The sequence below is a fragment of the Marmota monax genome, unplaced genomic scaffold (genome assembly GCF_021218885.2).
Source record: "Marmota monax isolate L192 unplaced genomic scaffold, Marmota_monax_Labrador192_F-V1.1 WCK01_AAM20220418_F8-fsc00185, whole genome shotgun sequence".
Classification (NCBI taxonomy): Eukaryota; Metazoa; Chordata; class Mammalia; order Rodentia; family Sciuridae; genus Marmota; species Marmota monax.
The window spans coordinates 896,298-917,441 of NW_026693278.1; the positions used below are offsets into that span (position 1 = coordinate 896,298).

The 21,144-nt window shown below is 45.6% G+C and overlaps 1 protein-coding gene across 2 annotated transcripts in view; it reads right to left on the reverse strand.

The window, feature by feature from the left end:
- The window catches only part of Ptpn11 (protein tyrosine phosphatase non-receptor type 11), an 86,817-nt gene that overhangs the window by 13,513 nt on the left and 52,160 nt on the right, over window positions 1-21,144 (reverse strand). The window contains exons 7-13 of one of the 2 annotated variants that reach the window (XM_046456446.1): window positions 18,013-18,109; window positions 15,300-15,379; window positions 15,014-15,172; window positions 11,807-11,938; window positions 8,327-8,481; window positions 7,347-7,414; window positions 6,676-6,827 (exon numbers count right to left, since the gene is read on the reverse strand). In XM_046456446.1, coding sequence (XP_046312402.1) covers window positions 6,676-6,827; window positions 7,347-7,414; window positions 8,327-8,481; window positions 11,807-11,938; window positions 15,014-15,172; window positions 15,300-15,379; window positions 18,013-18,109 — 843 coding nt within the window. Of the gene's footprint in view, window positions 1-6,675; window positions 6,828-7,346; window positions 7,415-8,326; window positions 8,493-11,805; window positions 11,939-15,013; window positions 15,173-15,299; window positions 15,380-18,012; window positions 18,110-21,144 lie in introns of both variants that reach the window. The other variant, XM_058583158.1, reaches the window with a different exon arrangement.

Below are 21,144 nucleotides of genomic sequence, written 5' to 3' on the forward strand. Positions count from 1 at the left end.
CTGCATGTCTATGACTCTTAAGGCTTTGCCAATTTGCACACAGTCAAGGTCGAGAAGAAGGAGCCACCATGAGGCCCCACGGTCACTGGGATGAAATGTCTTCCCATGTGAAGTGACTCTGATTACCCTCTCAAACTCTGAACCAGAAAAAGTCCAAAAGCCAAGAGCAGGAGGGAAGGGTAAAATGGAAACTCTCCAGTCTGGGTGACAGCAGCAATGACCTCCCTGGGTGCTTTGGGGTCAGGACTGCAAAGACCTTCCCTCCTTTCACATCAAATCCAAAGCTCACGGGCCCTACTTCTCTCCAAACCCACTAGCAGCCTCCACCCCGTGCAAACCGCACGCCCTCTCCACCACGGTGCTGCCGCTTCTCCCTGGCCCTGCGGCTGCCCGCGCCTGTCCTGCCCCTTCATCTCCCTCAAGCCAGAGTCCTAAGTTCCAGTGGGATCTTTCTCTAGCACTCCTCTACTTGAAGCTCCTCAGTGACTTCCCATCTCCCTCAGAAGAAAGTCTCAACTCTAACACGACTCACAAGTCCCCACAGGCCCCCACTCTGGTCTCTGCTTTCTTTTCCAACCTTGCCCATGGCTCCCTGCATTCCCCCGACTCCTTCCTGTCCAGCCCAATTGACTTCACCTCCACTTAAGTCCCCAGGATTTGGCACCTGCCTGACCAGTCCAGCCTGCTTTAATTAATGCACAGAAGAATGAACATTTGGGGGCAGGGGTACTGGGGGTTGAACCCAGGGAGGCCTTACCATGGAGCCACATCCCCTGCCCTTTTTTGTTTTTTATTTTGAGATCCAGTCTCCCTAAGTTGCTTAGGACTGCACTAAGTTGCTGAGGATGGCTTTGAACTTGTGATCCTCCCGCCTCAGCCGCCCGAGCCACTGGGATCACAAACGTGCGCCTCTGCACTGGCTAAGAATAAACATATGTGAAGAGGCCTTTTCAATGGATCAAGGAAACTGCAGAAGATACACAAAAAAGCACAAATCCAGGGAAACAAATAAAACAGGGCACATGGGGTGTGGTCTCTGTGAACTCAGATTTCCAGCCCCATGAGGCAGCACCTAAAAGATGTCTACAACGCAAAAGGTATCCAAATATTCCACAAAGGAATAACATCAAAGAACAAGAAAACAGCTAATAAAACATAGGCAGCTGAATGGTCAGTACCACACCAGGCCAGTTCAAGTCTTTCTTAATTTAATTGCAACAATTTAAATTTAGCCTGCACCACCGCATCTCTATCCTGGCCTTGTCACTCCAAAATTTATAAAAGTGACCTGTGTCCAACTGTAGGGTTCTCTCCAGAGGAGACGCTAAGGCCTCTCTACACTGCATCTTAAAACGTGCTCCCCACGGGCTACAGGAAGCAGTCCAGGTTAGCAATTCTCAAACTGTTCTTATAATAGTTGAGTAAATTGGTAACTGAGTTGTAGATAACAGATCTGAGGCTTCTCCCTTCTAGGGGAAAAAGTGACACATGAGCCGGGGGGAGGCCAGAGTGTACCCTGGGGCACTGGGTGAACTCAAGGTTGGCGCTATCTGCACAGATGGCACCAGAAACAAATACAGAAGTGGGTGTATCACAGGTTGACACACTGACAAATTTTCTAGCTGTCTGCTGGGAAGGCCTAGAAGGAGCGATGCCCAGTAGCCAGGAGCACAACCAGCACCCAGGTTCAGTTTCTAGACACTAGTTTCCAATAAAGGGAAGAGGGGGCTCCATAGAGAACTGGCCAATTCCAGGGCTAGAGCAGGGAAAATTTAAATGAGCCTGGAACATCCTGTAGTGCCAGCAAGTAAGGAAGTGCTCAAAAACAAAAGGATCTGTGCACATCAAAGGACTCGGGGGCAACTGAAAAGTCCCCCAGTGGCCAAAGTTGCAGTAGTTTTAGCAACAAAATAAACAGCATAGTATTAAATTATAAACCAAGCATAAAACAACATACACAGCTCTGAACTTATATAAATCAATAAAAAGTAAGTAAGTACAGAAAGGGACAAGTCTTCCTTTTTAAAAGATTCTAAATGATCTATGTAGTCACCACGCATCCCAGGAGATACAGCTTGCTTCTGCATGGTGGACTACATGACTCAAGGCTTAGGAATAGAACAGGGAACAGGTACAAGAGTTAACTGAACAGTAAGAAATGTGGCAGGGAGAACCTAAGCCAAGTGACCGAGATTAATCCCAAGCAGGCTGTGCTGATAGAATCTACTCCCTAAGTCACGAGAAGGACAGTCAGCTATAACCATAATACACCGCAGTGGTAATTCTTCCAAATCTGTTAGCCAGTCTAATCACCAGAAAACCAAGGCTAACCCAACTTGAGAAAATCCTACAAAGTGTCTGATCAGTACTCTTCAAAATTATCCAGGTCTCTGAGTGCAGTGGTACACACTTGTTTCCCAGCAACTCAGGAGGCTGAGGCAGGAGGACTGAAAATTGGAGGTTTGCCTCAGCAACTCAGCAAGACCCTGTCTCAAGATTAAAAACAAAAAGGGTGGGGAGGAGGACTGGGGATATAGCTCAGAGGTAAAGCACCCCTGCATTCTATCCCTAATACAAAAAAGAACTGTCAAGTTCATAAAAAAATAAAGAACAACAAATAAAGTATCACTGGGGAGGAAGTGCTGGGGAGTGATATTAAGCCAAAATTATATTGTTATATTGTGTACATCTGCAAATATGTTATAACAAATCCCATAATTATGTAAAACTATAATGCACCAATTTAAAAATGTGGGCAGAGGGGAGAAGTATCACAGATCAGAGGAGACTAAGAAATCAGAACAGTAAACTCAACTTGGATCCTGAACTGAATCCCAGAACAGAAAAACATATGTGGGAAAACTGGTGGATCCAAGTAAATTCTAGAACTGGGAATGTAGCTCTGTGGTAGAGAGCTTGTCTACCACATGAACAAGGCCCTGGGTTGATCCTCAGCACCACAAAGAGAAGCAAAGCAAAACAAATTCTAGAGCTCAGTTAATGATAATGCATATATACTTATTCAATTTTGATAAATGTACCATGGTTATGTAAAAAGTTAACTTCAGAGAAAACTGGTGAAGGTCTATAGGAACTACCTTTTTTTTTGGGGGGGGGGGGGTGGTACCAGGGATTGAACTCAGGGGCACTCGACCACTGAGCCACATCCACAGCCCTATTTTGTATTTCATTTAGAGACAGGGTCTCACTGAGTTGCTTAGCGCCTCACCATTGCTGAGGTTGGCTTTGAACTCGAGATCCTCCTTTTTCAACCTCCTGAGCTGCTGGGATTACAGGCATGTGCCACTGCATCCGGCTAGGAACTACTTTTGTGTATGTGTGAATGAATGAAGCAATACAGAGAGAGAGAGCTTGAAAAGACATTATTCCAAAAAAAAGTATACAAATGACCAAAAGTTATATGAAAAGGCCCTCAACATCACTGATCATCAGGAAAATGAAAACTAAAATCACAATAATGAGATATCACTTCATACCTACTAGGAGGTTATTAATAAAAAGTCAAAAGTTAACAAGTTTTGGCAACATGAGGAGAAAAGGGACCCTTACACGTTATTGGTAGTATTGTAAATTGTTATATATTATGAGAGAAGAAAGTATAGAGGTTCCTCAAAAAAATTAAAGTACAAGCTATCCTATGATCCAGCAACTCCACTAGTAAGGTTTATATTCAAAAAAATTATCACAGATATCTGCAGTCCCGTGTTCTATGCAGCATTCTTCACCATCACCAAGATTTGGAAACAATCTAAGGGTTCATCAATGGATGAATGGACCAGGAAAATGTGGTTTATACAGTGAAATATTATTCAGCTTAAAAAAGAAGGAAATCCATTTGCAACAACACGGATGGATGGGAGAACTTTATACTAAGTGAAATCAGCCAGAGGAAGACACATACGACCTCACCTACATGTGGAATCTAAAGTTGGACACATGGAAACAGTGATTAAAACGGTGGTTACTAGGGGTTGGAGTGAGGCCATAGGGAGACACTGGGCTAAGGATACAAATCTTCAGTCATACAATGAGTAAGTTCTGACCTAACGTATGGCCTGGTGTCTACAGTGAACACAGTAAATGTCTACAGTGTCTACAGTGAAATGCGCTAAGCAAGCAGATCTTAAGTATTCTCACCACACACAAAAAGAAGTTAACAACATGCGGTAATGGACATGGCATTTCACCTGATGGTGGTGATCGTTTCACGCTGTATATGCAATTCTAAATATATTGTGCAGCCTGAACAAATAATTTTTACTTTTCATTTATAGTTCAGTAAAGCTAAAAAAAATGATGGAAATACAAAACCAGCCTTTGGCAAATGCAATGATAATCTTTTTGGGCAATTATCAATGAATGTAAAATCAGTAAGCAAAAAGTATATGAAACAGGTTACTCCCACAATCTCAAGTATCTAAGATGTTAATTAAAAAGGAATAATGAGTCACTTCATGGTGGAGAAACCTGACAAAATCACCTTACTCAGGCAATCAAAGTTAACCCCACCAAAAACCAATCAATTCCACAGTATGCTCCTGAGGTGCTATACCAAGGACACATGACTTCTGTGACAGTCCTGCCAAAAGGGCACCACCTGAATCTCATAAGAGGAAACAGACAAACCCAAACTGAGGGCCATTCTACCCAACAAATGGCCTACACATTCTTCAAAAATGTCTAGGTCATGAAGGATCAGGAGAGCATGAGAAACTCTCCAGGCTACAGGAGACGAGAGATAAATGCCCGGTGTGACCCTGGGCCACAAACAGGAAGTTAGTAGGACAACCTAGCAAGATCCGACTGTAATCTATCGGTTAAACACTAGTTTTATATCCATGTTCCCCATTTTGACAATCATGATTATGTAAGAGAATATCCTTATTTTTTGGAAATATATACCAGAGTATCTAGAAGCCAAGAGATATGTATATTTGCAACTCATAACATTCCATTTTTTAAATTCATATATAGTTTTTATAAGAACTTAAGGAGAAAATGAATGAATGAATGAAAAAGTAACTGTTAAATACTAATATTAAGAAAAGCTATTTAAAAGAAATTTTATACTATCTTTGCAAATAAAAATATATATATATATATATATATATATATATATATATATTTTTTTTTTTTTTTAACTACTGTAAATGGACAATAACAAAACAACTTACCTCCAAGTGACTGGCCGAGTGTGAGAAGCACTGTCAATAAAAACGTGCAAACTTTCTCAACACGGCCCCACTAGCACTTTCCCGGGCTTCCCATCTCTGATTTCTAGATTTTTCCTTCCTGCTGCCGCCTCTATTTCTCTACTTCTTTCCACATGGTTTCCACCCAATGTCATTTTCTTTTCTTCATTTGTCCTTCTTTAGCAAATTCTTTCACTCTCAAAAAGGTTTAATTAATCCTAACATGGAAAATGACTATATTTCAAAGTAACCAATTATCCGGAATGATTTTTGTCCCTTTGCTTAATTTAGAAGTTAGATGGGTTTCATGTTTATAATTTTTCCTAAAACTAAATGAAAGTACTTTTTTCTCACTTTACCCCAAGCAACCAGGGAGTGAGTTTCTGGACTGATCCAAACTGCACAGTGCAGAAAACTATGTATTCTAGGACCCTATTCTTAAAAATAAATAATCTAAGCCTATTCTTTTTTTTAAAATCCAAAGGCCCACATACCAAATAGTTGTCAATACACTTATAAACACAGTGCTGACACATATTGGCACCAAAAAGTACTGGCTGGATGAATGAATGAAAAATGAATGCAAGCATGCTCTGGGTGGGACCAGGGACATTTGCTTTCTAAATTCTATAATACTGAAGTCATTAAAGAGCATGTTGCCAGGCACAGTGGCACGCACCCGTAATCCCAGCAGCTGCTCTGGAGGCTGAGATGGGAGGATCGTGAGTTCAAAGCCAGCCTCAGCAACAGCGAGGCACTAAGCAGCTCGGTGAGACCCTGTCTCTAAATAAAATACAAAATTGGGCTGCAGACGTGGCTCAGTGGTCGAGTGCCCCTGAGCTCAATCTCTGGTGCCCCTAAAAAAGCAGGGTGAGATGGGCAAGCACTGCCATCCAGACGCTGCCCCACCGGCAGCCATGGAAAAGGTTCGGGTGGGGAAATAAGCGCAGCTCCCCAAAAGAGCAGTCTTCCCATCTCCCTCAGCTCAGTATATTCCTAATTAACTCGTCTTTGTGTCTGTTGTGAATAGCTTCAGATGGAAGGGCTCCAATCCAACATTCTTCATTATGCCCAGCTTATTAAAATCAAAATTTCACTGTTTCCAACTCAACTAAATGAGTGGTTCAGACTGCCATGTGCTATTAAGAGTGAGGTATTCATTTTAAGAGATGGAAGCAGGATAAACGTGACCCAATTCAATACTGGAACAGGCTGAAAACTTCCAGGCTCTGAGTTCTCAGCTTGCCAAGTGTCCCTGGGACAATCGTGACCTTTCCTCATGGCAGAGCCTCAACCCGTCAGACAGGATGATGGCACCGGTGCCCTCCCTACGCTCTTCTGGATTGAAAACCCAGACCTATGGACTGGAGAATAGTTACAATTTCTTGCTCAAAAGGACAGCGTGTGCAAGACACCCAGAAAGGAAAGGAAACCCGCACGCCGGCCCTGCCAGGCCCAGTACCTGTTCTTCCTCGATCCTGCGCTGTAGTGTTTCAATATAATGCTGGACGGCCATATAGATAAACCGGTACTGTGCTTCTGTCTGAACCATCCCTGACCTCTGAGATCGCACCATCTGTATGGTTTTGGGAACGTCAATATCACAGTCGACACCTACAAAGTAGATACCGTGAGGAGGCAGGGGAAACACAGAGCCAGGACGCACTGCTCAATGCGTAGCTTACGGCAGACCTAGGGGGAAAGCAGATTTGGGCTTTACTGCTCCAACTGAATCTGTGGCCCTCGGGACAGATTCAGCTGGAGCAGTAAAGACTTGGACTTCTAAGCAGTGCCAGCAATGCCAGCAGATGACATGACAAGAGTGCTGGAGATCACAATTCCCTCCCCTCCCAGTGGACCTCCCAAGCACTGGGTGGCTGGGAGAGACCCCACTGCGTGTGCAATAGAGGATCAGCAACGGAGGCCATAGCTCCTGGGCTTCATTTTGTGTAAAGGGTCCAACAGCACCACTTGGTTCCCAGGCAAACATACCCAAAGGGGAAGTCTTTGGCCCAGATTTTTAATGAAAAAATTTTCACATTTGAATTGTCTTCCCCAGGCTGTATTCCCTCATGCTTCCTTTCCATAACCTACAAACAGGAAGTATGGCTTCCTGCCCTCCAGGTGACCTACCTTTCTCTCTGATGATGTCGATAAGGATATCAATCACAATGAACGTCCCTGTCCGGCCGATTCCAGCACTGTAGGCAGAAGGACAAAAGCAGGGACAGGCAGTCACTCCTGGGGGTTTTACACTCAAAACCAAGCTGCTTATACTAACGGGAAGAAAGTGTGCTCTTGGGAGTATTTATAAGACGGTCTATTTATATCTGTGAATATGTCAGCCAGGAGCACAGGGCTTTGGGGTCAGCGCAACCTGCACTCAGAGTCCAGCTTCCCCAGTTCAGCACACCTGAGGCAAGTCCCTTCACCTCTCTGCTCCTGTTTCTCATCCATGAAATGGGGACAGAAGCACACTCCTTATAAGGCTGCTGTGAGATTCAAACATGAATGACATATGAGAAACACTGATCTCCGAGGCTGGCACTGAGTAAGTGCTCAATAAATAATAGTTTTTTTAAAAAAAAATGAATAAAGTTTCATATACACCTACTTGCCCAACATATGAATAAGATTTAGGAAACCAAACTCTCCCCAGTATAATCATGAAGCCCGAAAAGGGGCACCAGCAGCCCACAAAGTGCTACAGAGGCCGCGGCACAGCTGGGACCACGGGCCCAGGTGGGAAGAGGTCAGACTCTCATGAAGCAAATAAGCATATTGTCAGGGCAAACTAGATCTCCTTTACATAGTAAAAGAGAATAGAAACACAATCAAACACACGAATCCTAAATTATTATGTTAAAAGGAAAACTAAGCAAAAACAACTAGATTGAGGGATCCTTAAGAATCAGGCTGTGTCCACCCACCCCCATCCGGCAGACCTGCAGGGCCTGTGAGAAACAGATTTGGGGGTAAAAAGGCACCTGCAGCAGTTTGCCCATGCCTCACGTTACCACACCTAGATATTAAAGGCTTCGTACGGTTAAAGCACCAGCGTGGGTTAGTAAAAGCCAGCCCCGGAGGAGCCCGGGACAGGCTGTGGCCATCACCTGCAGTGAACCACCACGGGGCCGGCGTCCATGATGCTCTCCTGCTTGTGGTGGACCTCCTCCAGGAAGTCCAGCACGCCCCCGGGGTCGCTGGGCACACCGTGGTCTGGCCAGGTCCGAAAGTGGTACTGCCAGACGGTTCTCTCCGTATTGCCCTGGAGTAGAGCCAAGAAAAACCAGAAAAGAATTAAATAAATCAAGGGATTGAGGAGGCGCCAGATGCCGGCTTCCCTAGTCCTCAGCGTGCGGTGGCACCACTTCCCAGGGCTCTGCGTCAGTTCCAGGGGCTGCGGCGGGGGTCGACTGGGCAGCGATGGGGCCACTCACGCCCGTCGGGGGGGGACTGAGCAGGGCGGCAGAGGGCAACTCCAGTCCCAACTCTCTCTCCATCCACACAGGAAATGTCCCCACTCCTCCTCATCTATGTGGCACTCACATCCAGAGGCAACTGAGGTTTCCAAGGACCAAGGTCCCTCCTCTCAGCAGCTGAGGAAACAGGTGCTCCCTCAAGACACTGTGGTCTTTTACACCCAACCTCCCGCCAGGCACACACATACGCTTGCGTCACAGCATCACTGTGATGCTTTAAACTTTGTTTAGTGCCAAGGAGAAAGAAGACAGGCTTGCAAGTCCAGTGCCTAGATTCAGGCGCAGGTCCCAGGCAATCAGGCTCACTGAGGCCTTGAGCATCTCGAAGCCTCACTTTAATTTGCAAAATGGGAATAATAATCTTCCTCTTGACAAAACAACAGTGAGAATGAAATGAGCTGAAACACACAGCCTCTGCCCCACAAACAGCAAACAGCTCGACACCCGTGGCTATTTTGAGGACAGTGGTAATTCATAAGGATCAACAATGGAATCTAGGGGCTGGGGCTGGGGCCCAGTGGTAGAGCGTTTGCCCAGCACGTGTAAGGCACTGGGTTCGATCCTCAGCACCGCATACAAATAAACAAAATAAAGACATCAGTCTATTTACAACTAAATAATTAAAAACAACAACAACAAAAAATGGCATCTAGACTACAACAAGTACCATGTTACAGGGTCTATCCCGATTAGGGAACTGAAGTGGAACCATTCACTGCCATGGCTTCTGGACACAATCGAAGAAGCAAAGTGACATTTTTTAAAGGTATTTAAAGAGAGAGAGAGCTGCAACTAGACCCCACCAGGGAACTTGAGTACATCCATGGGATCTGAGCCACAGTTAAGATCTTCCCTTGAATTGTACACGTTCAACTTGCTGATGCCATGGGGGGAATGTGCCTTGATGCTACCGAGCAGCCTAAAAATCAAGTGGCTACACAGGTCACAGAGAGGCCAGTCAAGGAAGAGGAGACCTGCCCAAGCCCCTCCGAGCATCCACGCACCCCCTTAGGAAGCAGTCAGAGGGTCCCTGCCTGTCTTCCTCCTTCCTGGGCAGTTAGCTTAAAGGAGATCACATTGCAGCACACAAAATTCTCTACAAGAAGCAGATGATACACAGCATGGCCTGGGCATATGCCTATAATCCCAGCTACTCAGGAGGCTGAGGCAGGAGGATCACAAGTTCAAGGCCAGCTTCAGCAACTTAGCAAGACCCTATCTCAAAATAAAATTTTAAAAGGGCTGGGATGGAGCTCAGAGGTAGAGCATACCTGGGTTCAAGGAGATGGGGAGGGGCAATATGCTATCAGCAATGCAGGAGACACAACCAGTCCCATGTCAACATCCCAGTCAGGGTACAAAAAACAAACCCACATCAATATTTCCCATTCCTGCTTCTCAACAGCGTCTGGTAACTAGACAAATAGTTTGCCACCAACATGAGGAAAAATCCACCTGTTACTTGGAAACACCTGACAATGAGAGGTGGGCAGTTTATCAGTTGGAACCTTGATCCAGTGTCCTTGAAGCCTCTCATCTCTACTCAACAGCTACTTGTCCAGCTCCTCTCAGATCTCTGTGACAGACAGCACCTCCACGCCCTCCCCACCCAAACCCTGCAGCTCTCCTTTCTAGCCTGATTACAGTTTATAGCAATATATTTGTGTGTGCAATCACTGGGTAGTAGATTTCCAGCCAGGAGAGTGTAAGCTCAGGAGAGCAGGCACATTATCTGTTTTGCTCCCCAACTCTGTCTCTTGCAAGCAACAGAGTACTAGGAACCGAGAGGTCATTCGACAAATTTCTCTGAATTAATCAATCAATGAATGTCCAAATGGCTGATGGCCACTCTGCTCAGGTGCTCAACTCAATGTGTCCAAAACACAACAGTTCCTCCAGCATCTCTGCCATCTGCCACAGAGCCATGGTCCCTTCACACAGACCTCTAGAATGTCTTTGATCCCTCTCCTCCCTGCAAGAACCACACCACCCCCACCCCCCGGGAGTAGCTCACATGCACTGCTCCTCCTCTCGCTTATCCTGGCATTTACACAACACCCTCATCACAGAAGGAACCTAGACCACCAGAGGCCTCTCAGCCATGAGGTCAGTCCCGACCCCCACCCCAGGGCTGTCAGACCTTCCTGACACACAGCTCACCTGGCACAAGAAATGGCACAGTTCTATGAGGACTGACTGGTAAAGTTCAATCTCCTAACATAATAGTCCAGACTTCCCAACTTGGTCCCAACCTCTGTCTGCCCAAGTTCATCTCCCCAACACCCTGCCCCCGTCACCTTCATTCCCGAGTCCCATTCCCTACAGTGTGCGCTTCAGTGTTGTGGCTCGAACACTGCTCTAGCCTAGGAGGCCCTCTGCTTGCCACCTTCTTCCTCAGAAACCAAGCCCTTAAAGGGGGCTCTTCTAGGGCGGTCTCCCTGATACTCCAGCCAGAAGGAAGCCGTCTCTGGGGTACCATAGCACTTTAGATGTGTGCTACAGCCCGTGTCTGCTCTGGGGCACAACTACCCAAATATGTGGCTTCTCACTGCTCTGTAATCACAACTCCATGAGGACAAAAGTGGTTTCCTTCTTTGAGTCCCCAAAAGGTCCTGAATAAATAAGTCCTTCCAGACAGAGAATTAAAATGATTTCAAACCAAATCCTACTTTGTTTTGTAATCAGTCATTGGGCCCAATCCCAACCCACATGCAATACAGAAGATCTTCTGTGTGGAACCGACTACAAACTGGGCCTCACAGCCTTTGCTCTTGGGGTCTCAGCTCAAGTGTCACTTGCTTAGAGAGGTGCTCCCCATTCACTCTCAAAAGTACCACCTGCAGCCTTCACAGACCTATAATCAAAAAATTTAGCTGGTCATGGCTTTTAAATCTGCCCCCTCTCTGGACTCTGTGTGGGCAGGGACTTTGTTTTGTTCACAATGTGCCATCAGTGTCTGAACTACACATGGTATACAGAAGGTTTCTAATAAACAGCTACTGCACCTATGGGTGAAGAAATGCATGCGTGCATTGAACACAAGTAACTGTAAGACCCTGGATGACTGCATACGACAGTTACCAAAGTCTCTAAAAACGACAATATACTTACTTGTCCAACCTTGGAAAGTTTCAGCTCTCTTAGCGTGTAGTCATGAGCAGCACTTTCTTTGACATTCCGTACGCGCATGACCCCATATTCTTTTAGTGCATACTCATCAGGCCAGTACTTGACACATTTGCTCTAAAAGGGAGCAGAGGAGAGAATGTTCATTTCTGTGAACCCGAAAAACAACAAAACCTAAACTAGCAGCAAGCACGTGTTCCCACCATGCTTAATGACCGCAGACACGGGAAAGGCCTGTTCAGCACCTGTTAGGTTTTCCAAAAGGAAAGAAGAGTTGGAATAAGGAAAGTAAGTGCTCAGAGGACTGGGCAGAGTGGGACATGAAAAGGGGTCAAGGCAGAATGGACCTATCCAGGCCAAGGTGAAAGAGAGTCCAGGCTTGCTCGTCTATCTTCAGAGAAAACAGTGGCAAAGAGGGAGGGCCCCATGGAACTGAGAGTACCGACTGGCAACCACTGCATTTTGAATCCCAGCGCTCTGCCCCACTCTGGAGGGAAGGCAAGCAAGGACTCCGGAGGTGGATGGGCTGCCTGGCAAGCCGGACTGTCTGGTTCATTTCCGCGCCAGTGTAGGAGGACTCCATGCCTTAGCAACCCACGCGTGAATAACTCTATCACAGACAGGTGGCCTCTGGGTTCCGAACCAGCTGCTCTTTCTATATCCAGCCCCAGCTGAGAGCTACTCCGCCCGTCACCTTCCCTGAGCTGGGAACACCAAGCCTGCGCTAGCTGCCGGCTTCAGAGCAGGAGGATTGAAAAATATAGCACCAAAGAAAGCACTCCTGTTGCCAAAAAGGAGGCTGTTTTGCTCAATGGAGATGAGTCTATCTACCTGGGGAGGTAGCCGGAGCGCAGGATGCTGTCACCTACTCCACTCACCTTCCCAACCACCAAGACATGAATATCAGCAAGAGAAACTCACTGTGTGTATTAAGAAAGAGAAATTTACAGTTATAAAACTAAAAAGAAGAGCTCAGCTGCAGGCCCCACAGTCAATGGTGAATCAAACGAAAATAAATATGTCAGGTGGAAAGTTCGATAAAAGGTTGTGGGGCTGGGTGTAGTTCAGATGTGAAGTGCTTGCCCAGCAAGCATGATGCCCAAGGTTTGATACCCAGCTCTGTGACATAAAATAACAGAAGACTGTGATTTCTTATTATTAATCTGAATTTACCTTTGCCTCCAATATTTGGTAGATCCAAACACCTTTTGACAGATTTGAAATAATTTTTAATTTCCCTAAATAAACCCTTCTAATGCGAATTGAACTTGATGCTGTGACCAGCCAATCAATTTGGCAACTGTTCCAGTCATTATAGAGACCTCGACAGAGGACACAAAATTAAACCATGGCTCTGAAAAGAACATTTTAACTGACTTTAAACATCCGCAAATTGCTACAGCCCTCCTCCTAGTTTTCCAAACAGTCATGCAAACCTTGGCAAACAAATGCAGAAATGTGAATGCTAATACATTATCTCTTAAAGTCAGAGTCCACAGTCTGATCTTCCTTCTGTGTACTAGTGAACACCAACAGAAGGCTGTCACAAAGGCTGTGGCAAGGATAAAAGCCACCGTGCCACTCTCTCTGCACCCCCAAAGAGAAAAGAAAGAATAGAAAAGCAGGAAAAGACAGAAGAGATCAGGTGGCGAGGACTGGGCAGTGATTTGGCCCAATGTCTGTCTGCTCTCGGAGCTTACCTTCTGACAGACTGATACTGATTCCTTTGAAGCAACACAAGGCCCCTTCACAGCCCCCAGGTCCTCTGAGAAGAGAAGACTCCTATAACTCCAGTCACTCAAGAAGCAGAACAACTGGACAAGGTGGGACACACCTGTCATCCCAGTGGCTCAGGAGGCTGAGGCAGGAGGATTGCGAGTTCAAAGCCAGCCTCAGCAACAGCGAGGTACTAAGCAACTCAGTGAGATCCTGTCTCTCTAAATAAAATACAAAATAGGGCTGGGGGCGTGGCTCAGTGGTCAAGTGCCTGAGTTCAATCCCCAGTACCAAAAAAAGAAGCAGGACAGAGGGCTTGCGTCTTCTTTCCACACTCAGGGCAGATAACTCCCACCTGAAACAAACTATGAAGCTCAGGTAACTGGTCCGTGGATTCAAGAATACCTAATGTCACTGCTAGAGGAAATCTCTGTTTCACAGTCAAATCTGGCCTCAAAGGTGTCCACAGTGCACCAGCTACGAGCACAACAGTAAAACCCTACCATGAAAGGGAGAGACACAGAAGATGTTAAAAGACCCCATACAACATCTAGAGATGAAACCCACAATGTCTGCTGTAAAAATTCCCTGGAGAGGACGAAGAGCAGACCACACACTGCCCGAGAAAAGACCAACTGAGGACGCAGCAAAAGAAACCGTCCCAGTGAAACATCAGGAAAAGAGAACTGGATCCAGCCAACCAAGCCTTGGTGGCCCTATCAACTTCAAGCCGCCCAAGGGTATATTTAACAAACTCATGTCCTGGGACAGACTGGGGCAGGGAAGGACTTGAGGAACTACAGGTGAACAATAATCAGATCCTAAGAAATCCAAGACGGTCCAAAAGCCCAAGTGGAAGACATACAGAAAACCACATGGGGGAAATACCGGGGAGTGGTACTGCCCAAAACACATTGTTACACTGTGTGCGTACAAACACGTAACAGTGAATCCCACCAGCACGCGCACCTACAATGCATTCATAAAACAATTCGGAAAAAAGAAAGAAAACCACACCAAGCTCATCTTAAGCCAATTTCTTTACTCCCTTTTCTCCAAAGGGTTAGTTAGAGTGAGCTTAATTTGTTTATTCAATTAATAAAACAGCTCACCTGACTCATCCACACTTCAAAAAGACTTTTTCAGGGCTAGAGGCATAGCTCAGAGGTAGAGCACTTTCCTAGCATGGATAAGACCCTGAGTTCCATCCCCAACACCACCAGCATTAAAAAGTAATCAGAAAAGCCAGGCACAGTGGCACACACCTCTAATCCCAGCAGCTCGGGAGGCTGAGCAGGAGGATCGTGAGTTCAAAGCCAGCCTCAGCTAAAGCGAGGTGCTAAGCAACTCAGTGAGACCCTGTCTCTAAATAAAATACAAAATAGGGCTGGGGATGTGACTCAGTGGTTGAGTGCCCCTGAGTTCAATCCCCAGCACCCAAAAAAAATCATCAGAAGAGAAGATGATGAAACATACCTTTCCTCTCTCTACTTCTTTTGTTGTCATAACGATCACTCGGGAGTTCTCTTGGAACACCATCCGCCAAAAGTCGTTCACTGTGTTTTGCAGGCAGCCTTGGGTGGCAATGTAACTCTTTTTGGGCTTTGAATTGTTGCACTTGGTTTCAAATTCAGGCTAGAAATCGAGGAAGAAAATCCCTTACACATTTGAAAGTTGCTTTCAAGATACAAGGAAAAATGTAAAATTCAAGAACAGTCTAAGAATGTGTGACCAGAAAAAAATACCATGACAAGCAATTTACCATGATGATGTTTGCGTTAATGTAATCAGAGACAGGCTCGTTGGGATCGCCATCGTGGAGGACAACCCGGGTATGATCAACTGCAAAGAGAAAAGGACCCAACCGGTAAGTACTCAGACAGCTTCTGGACAAACCACTTTGTCTCAACTAGCCCAAGCTCTGCTCATTTAATGATAAAACCACAAAAAACATTAAACCTCAAATAAGCACAACAACGATCTGAATGCCATACGATGCTTTCTTTAAAATTTCCTTGTCTTAAATGCTGAATGTTTTCTCTGATATAAGGAGGCTGATTCATAGTGGGGTACGGAGGGGGAGCATGGGAGGAATAGATAAACTCTAGATAGGGCAGAGGGGTGGGAGGGGAAGAGAAGGGGCAGGGGGTTAGCATGATGGTGGAATGTGATGGACATCATTATCCAAAGTCCACATATGAAGACATGAATTAATGTGAATATACTTTATATACAAACAGAGATATGAAAAACTGTGCTCTATATGTGTAATAAGAATTGTAATGCATTCCGCTGTCATGTATTTAAAACATAAACTCAATTAAAAAAAAACAGTCCTTGTCTTAACCAAGCATGGTGGCACATATCTGTAATCACAGCGAGGCAGGAGGATTGCAGGCTCAAGGCCAGCCTGGGCAACTTAGAAAAGGGCTGGGGTGAAGGTCAGCTATAGATTGCCACTGGATTCAATCCTCAGTCTCAAAAAAACAAACAAAAAAATTTCCTTATTTTAAGAATGCACTATGGATAGACAGGATAGACATGATGAAAACCAAACGGTGGACACATGAGAACCATCAATACTATTTTTGTAATAATTTTGTCCAAATTTGTTCAAACTAAAAAGTTTGTTTGTTTGTTTGTTTGTTTATACTGGAGATTTAACCCAGGAGCACTTTACCACTGAACTATATCCCAGGCCCTTTTTTATTTTTTATTTTGAGACAGGATCTTGCTAAGTTACTGAAGCTGGCCTTGAACTTGAAATTTGAAATCTTCCTGCCTCAGCCTCCTGAGTTGCTGGGATTGCACCCCATCTTTGAAGACATAAGATGTTAGCTGGGAACATAGCTTGGTGGTACAGCACCTGCCTGGCATATAGGAGGCTCTGGGTTCAACTTCCAGCACCATGAAAAGAAAGGAAGGAAGGAAGGAAGAAAGAAGGAAGTTGTGAGTCAGAGAAAACATTTGATTGGGAATTTTTAAGGGAGGAAAAGTCAATATTATATTTAGAAACTGCAAATAATTATTCCCTTCATCTTTTCTTAACTCCTTTCTTACTGTTGAGTACCAGCTGACCCCATGAGTAGGAGTGAAAACTGAAAAAGAATGAGGTTCCCCAAACCCACTGGAATCATGCTGTGGCTCAAACTGCTTCTCTACAAATTCTTTATCCCCTTTCATCAATACTAGAAATGGACCTCCTCGCTCCCCCGTCCTCACCCACACATCACAAATAGCCACAGGGACGTGACATACATACATACCACGTATACATACATATATATGCAGACAGAGAATGCCTATGTTCACACACACACACACACACACACACACGCACACATGCACACATACACACACGGTGAGTTTGTATTAACTGACAAAATGGCTCCGACCTGATCAGATATGAATTAGTGCTTTTCAAATGTGACCATGTGCCCCAATAACAAACCATCTTGAACACTGACATACACACACACATTATCTATAAACAATCCTTCCTTTTAAGTTGGCCAAACATATTATGCATATGTTGCCATCAATTTATGCATCAGATTTAAATTTCTCTCCTTGTACATGGGGATATAAACAAACAGAGGTTCCACATGCTCCCACCCCTGCCACACATGGCCTTGCAGAGCTCCCCCTGGAGACCCTGCTCTGGAGCCCCCGGAGAGCTGAGGAGGTGCCTAGGGGCTCTGGGCCAGTTTCTGCCACTCACTCCTACTTGCAGCCTTGCCTGAACAGTCTACACAGTGGGGAAATGAGAATGCCTGCTTGGGGTGCATGTGGTATGGATTAAGTGGCACCAAGATACAGAGTTTGGCACAGAATTAGCCTGATGAAGAGGCCAGCTACAACTTGTGCCGCACATCTCTGGGGTCCTCATCCTGACTTACATCCTTTCAGGGCTTTTCTCCCTAATGGGTCAACTTTGGCTCTGCGTGGTGATATCTGCCTGCTGAAAGAGGTATGGCTTTGTGAATATCACAAGGTCCTCATCTGAGCAGAGGGAGGTCCCCACTTTTACCTCTAGTGACTCAACTCTGAGAGTCTATGAGCAGAACAACAGGAGGGACTTCGTCTGTTTCCCAAATGAGTACAAAATCCCAGGAAGGAAGTATGCCTAACCCAACACTCATGAGCCAGTCAACAGGGAAGAAAGGTGCAAATCTCAGAGCCCAGGGCTCCTGCAGGGCCTAACCCCAAGCAATCACAGCCTCGAGAGGAGTACCCGGGGGCAGTGGAACGTTCACCAACTGGAGGAAATGACCACAGAAGAGGCGTCCCAGTGGCAACTGCACTTGGTCATCACCATCATGGGAACTCAGTGAATGAGGCTGTCAATCCCCACTACGGCTGATTAGTTTGGAAACTGTTCCCAATTGAAGAGGCTAAGGCCTAGGCCTGGTTAACAAGAGTGCATGGCCCCCAGGACACAGTGACTGTTACTGAGGAAGGATACTGATACTTACAAGGCAGAATGTTTTTATATCTATTTTTGTTTTTATTTTCTTGCCTTTGACCCTCTTTTCGACTGTAGAGAAGTTTGCATTCCTGTTGTTGTAGTGTCTAGGAAGAAAGAAAAGTAAATGTTATCTTCATCAAAAGCACACACACAAAAGAAGAAGAAGAAGAAGGAGTAGAAGGCCCAGCTCTGTGTTCTGCTTTGAGGAATTTATCCTAAGAAATGTTCAGAGTTGTATTGATAGCTACAAGAATGACCATCCTCACACCGCATCAACAGGAGCAAGAACACTGGGAACAATATCAATGTACCACAGGAAAGGGCTCCCTAACTACTGTCCATTCATACAAAAGAATGTTCTGGAACAATTTTTTAAAATGTCCTAAGCCAGGCCTGGTGGGGCACACCTGTAATCCCAGTTCTTTGAGAGGCTAAGGCAGGAGAACTGCAAATTGGAGGCCAGCCTGAGCCATTTAGTGAGACCCTGTTTCAAAAAAAAAATTTTTTTTTCTTTTTTTTAAAAAGTGCTCTAGGAGAACATTTAATGCCTTAGAAAGATGATGAGAGCTGAGTGAAAAGATCAAACTCCCACAGCAATGCACGACGGAAGCCATGTTTGCATTCACTTTTGTTCACAAGAAACAGCAAAAGGAAACACACCAAAAAAGTCATGTGACATGCTATCAGGGTGGTGGGGTCATGAAGTCCTTCTCTTTCTGTTTTTTGGGTTTTCTGTTTTTGCTTTTAGACTGCTTTTTTCCTCTATATATTCAATGACAGAATATTTATAAGAAGAAAACCCTTCTGGCGCCACCTAGCTGTGTGTCAGTTCTTGAATTTGGAAAACTGAGGTTGATAGAAGTGGTTTTGGTGCCACTGGATGGTGGGCACACAAACAGCTCTGTTGGCAAAATAGGATACTGATACTTACAGAGTTGTCCTATGCCAAAAACCCAAGTCAATGCCACAGGCAGCCAGCCCGCGTCTACACAGAAACCCACTGCCCTATGATCTCCCCACCATGATGGAAGCAGCCCTGGAGCACAGAGCCAGGGCGTGAGGGTGAGCACACCTGGACTCTTTAAGCATGTGTCTGGAACCTGTGCAGGAAAAGGAGGCAGGAAACACAAAAAGAAGAGACTAACCAGGCAGTCACGGCAGCACTGGCCCTGAGAGAGAGGGGACTTGAGGAGGTAAAGAGGACAATTGAAGCCTGAAGGGGACAGGCCAGGGTATTCCAGGGTAGGTTTCATTTTCAAAATTACAAAAAGCGCCTCTTCAAGGGGCCATTGGTTTCTAAGAAGTCTGGTTCATGTGTTTTTGCAGTGCTGGGGACTGTACCCGGGACCTCACATGCACTCTAGGCAGGGCCTCACCCCTGGGCTGTGCTCCAATCCCCCAAGTCTAGTTTTCAATGGAAAATCACAAACGCAAATCAAGAAAGTAAAAGGCGGACTAAAATGAGAAACAATTTTTCTATAGAAAATGCCAAAATGACTTCCCCTTAAAGATTTCTACAAGGGCTGGGTGTGGTGGCTCACGCCTATAATCCAAGCAGCTTGGGAGGCTGGAGCAGGAGGATCACAAGTTCAAAGCCAGCCTCAGCAACTTAGCAAGGCCCTGAGCAACTTAGTGGGACCCTGAAATATAAAAATGGGCTGGGGGTGGGGCTCACTGGTTAAACACCACTGGGTTCCATCCCTGGCACAAAAAAGAAAAAAAAGATTTCTACAAGGAATTCAGAGTCGACAGTCCACACCAAGGCAGACTGTGTTACTTGCGTTTCATTTATCTGTATTCCAAAAACAGGTATAAAAGTCAGGAATCTAAATTGGTACTTGACTCCTGGTTTCAAAACGCAATATTCAGTCTTGACACACAGCTCATAACAAAAGAGTTCAGCTGCCTGGAACCTGGAAAGAAATCAAGCAGGATGTGTGGAGCACTCTGACGGTGAAAGGATCATTCAAATGCTTTAAATGAGCTCGGATTGAGTAATCAAAGCCGTTTGCCTTCTGTGAGCTGGTGTTCCCTTCAGCGGTGGGCCAGCCTCACCGCCCCACACTGCAGCATTAGGAGGGAGGCTCAATCTTGACTTTTAGACGGGTCATTAAGGTGAGGTTCAAACAGACGTTCAAACACTGAACTGAATCAGTCATTTAAAAATCAACCAAGCTGACGAAGCAGAAGAACTTCAACGAAAAACTGCAACAGAGTGAGGGATAGGAAGGACTAGCAACTTGGCTAAAAGTGAGCCTGGCAGGAGGCACCATGGCCTCCATGGCCTTCACCGGCCTTCAGACTACACACAACACTAGCTCCCGGAAGGCACAGGTCAGGGCATTGCCATAAAAGGTCGATTCCTCCAGCCCGCCCAGGCTAATCACCTTCCACCCCTCCCTCCTCTTCAAGATCAAGTCAGAGTTTTCCAGAATGAGACTGGAGGCTTTCTCATTGCTGTACCAAACAGTTCTGCCTCTAACCTCAACCCCCTCTGCTCCGCCATGCTACTGAACCTGTCCGTGCCCCAGTTTCCTCAAGTGGAAAATGGGGATAATCCTAATTACCCACCCCACAGGGTTGGTGGAAGGGTTAAATGAGATGCATGTAAATCACAAAGCAGAGCCTGGACTGCAATCGAGGACATGAGCAGGTTTGGCTGTTGCCACAAAATTATTATCACTACAGGAACGACACACCCAGCTGCTCAGCGCGGCCCGTGGAGCAGCCGCATCAGCATCGCATGGGAACTAACACAGGCTCAAACATCCCAGGCCATACTGATTTCTCAATCACCACTGATCAATTTTTAGGGAGCAAATAATTAGCCCATTTTGGAAACCTTAAGAAAAAAAGAAAAAGAGCCAGGCACGGTGGTGCATGCCTATAATCCCAGCAACTCGGGAGGCGCAGGCAGGAGAATCGTGAGCTCACAGCCAGCCTCAGCAACTTAAGAGAGGCCCAAGCAACTCAGTGAGACCCTGCCTCTAAATAAAAAATTCAAAAACGGGCTGGGGATGTGGCTCAGTGGTTAAGTGCACCCCTGGTTTCAATCCTTGGCACCAAAAAAAAAATAATTAATTAATTAATAAAAGAAACACAGACTTGGCCTGGACCCCAGATTTACCCATTCAAAACC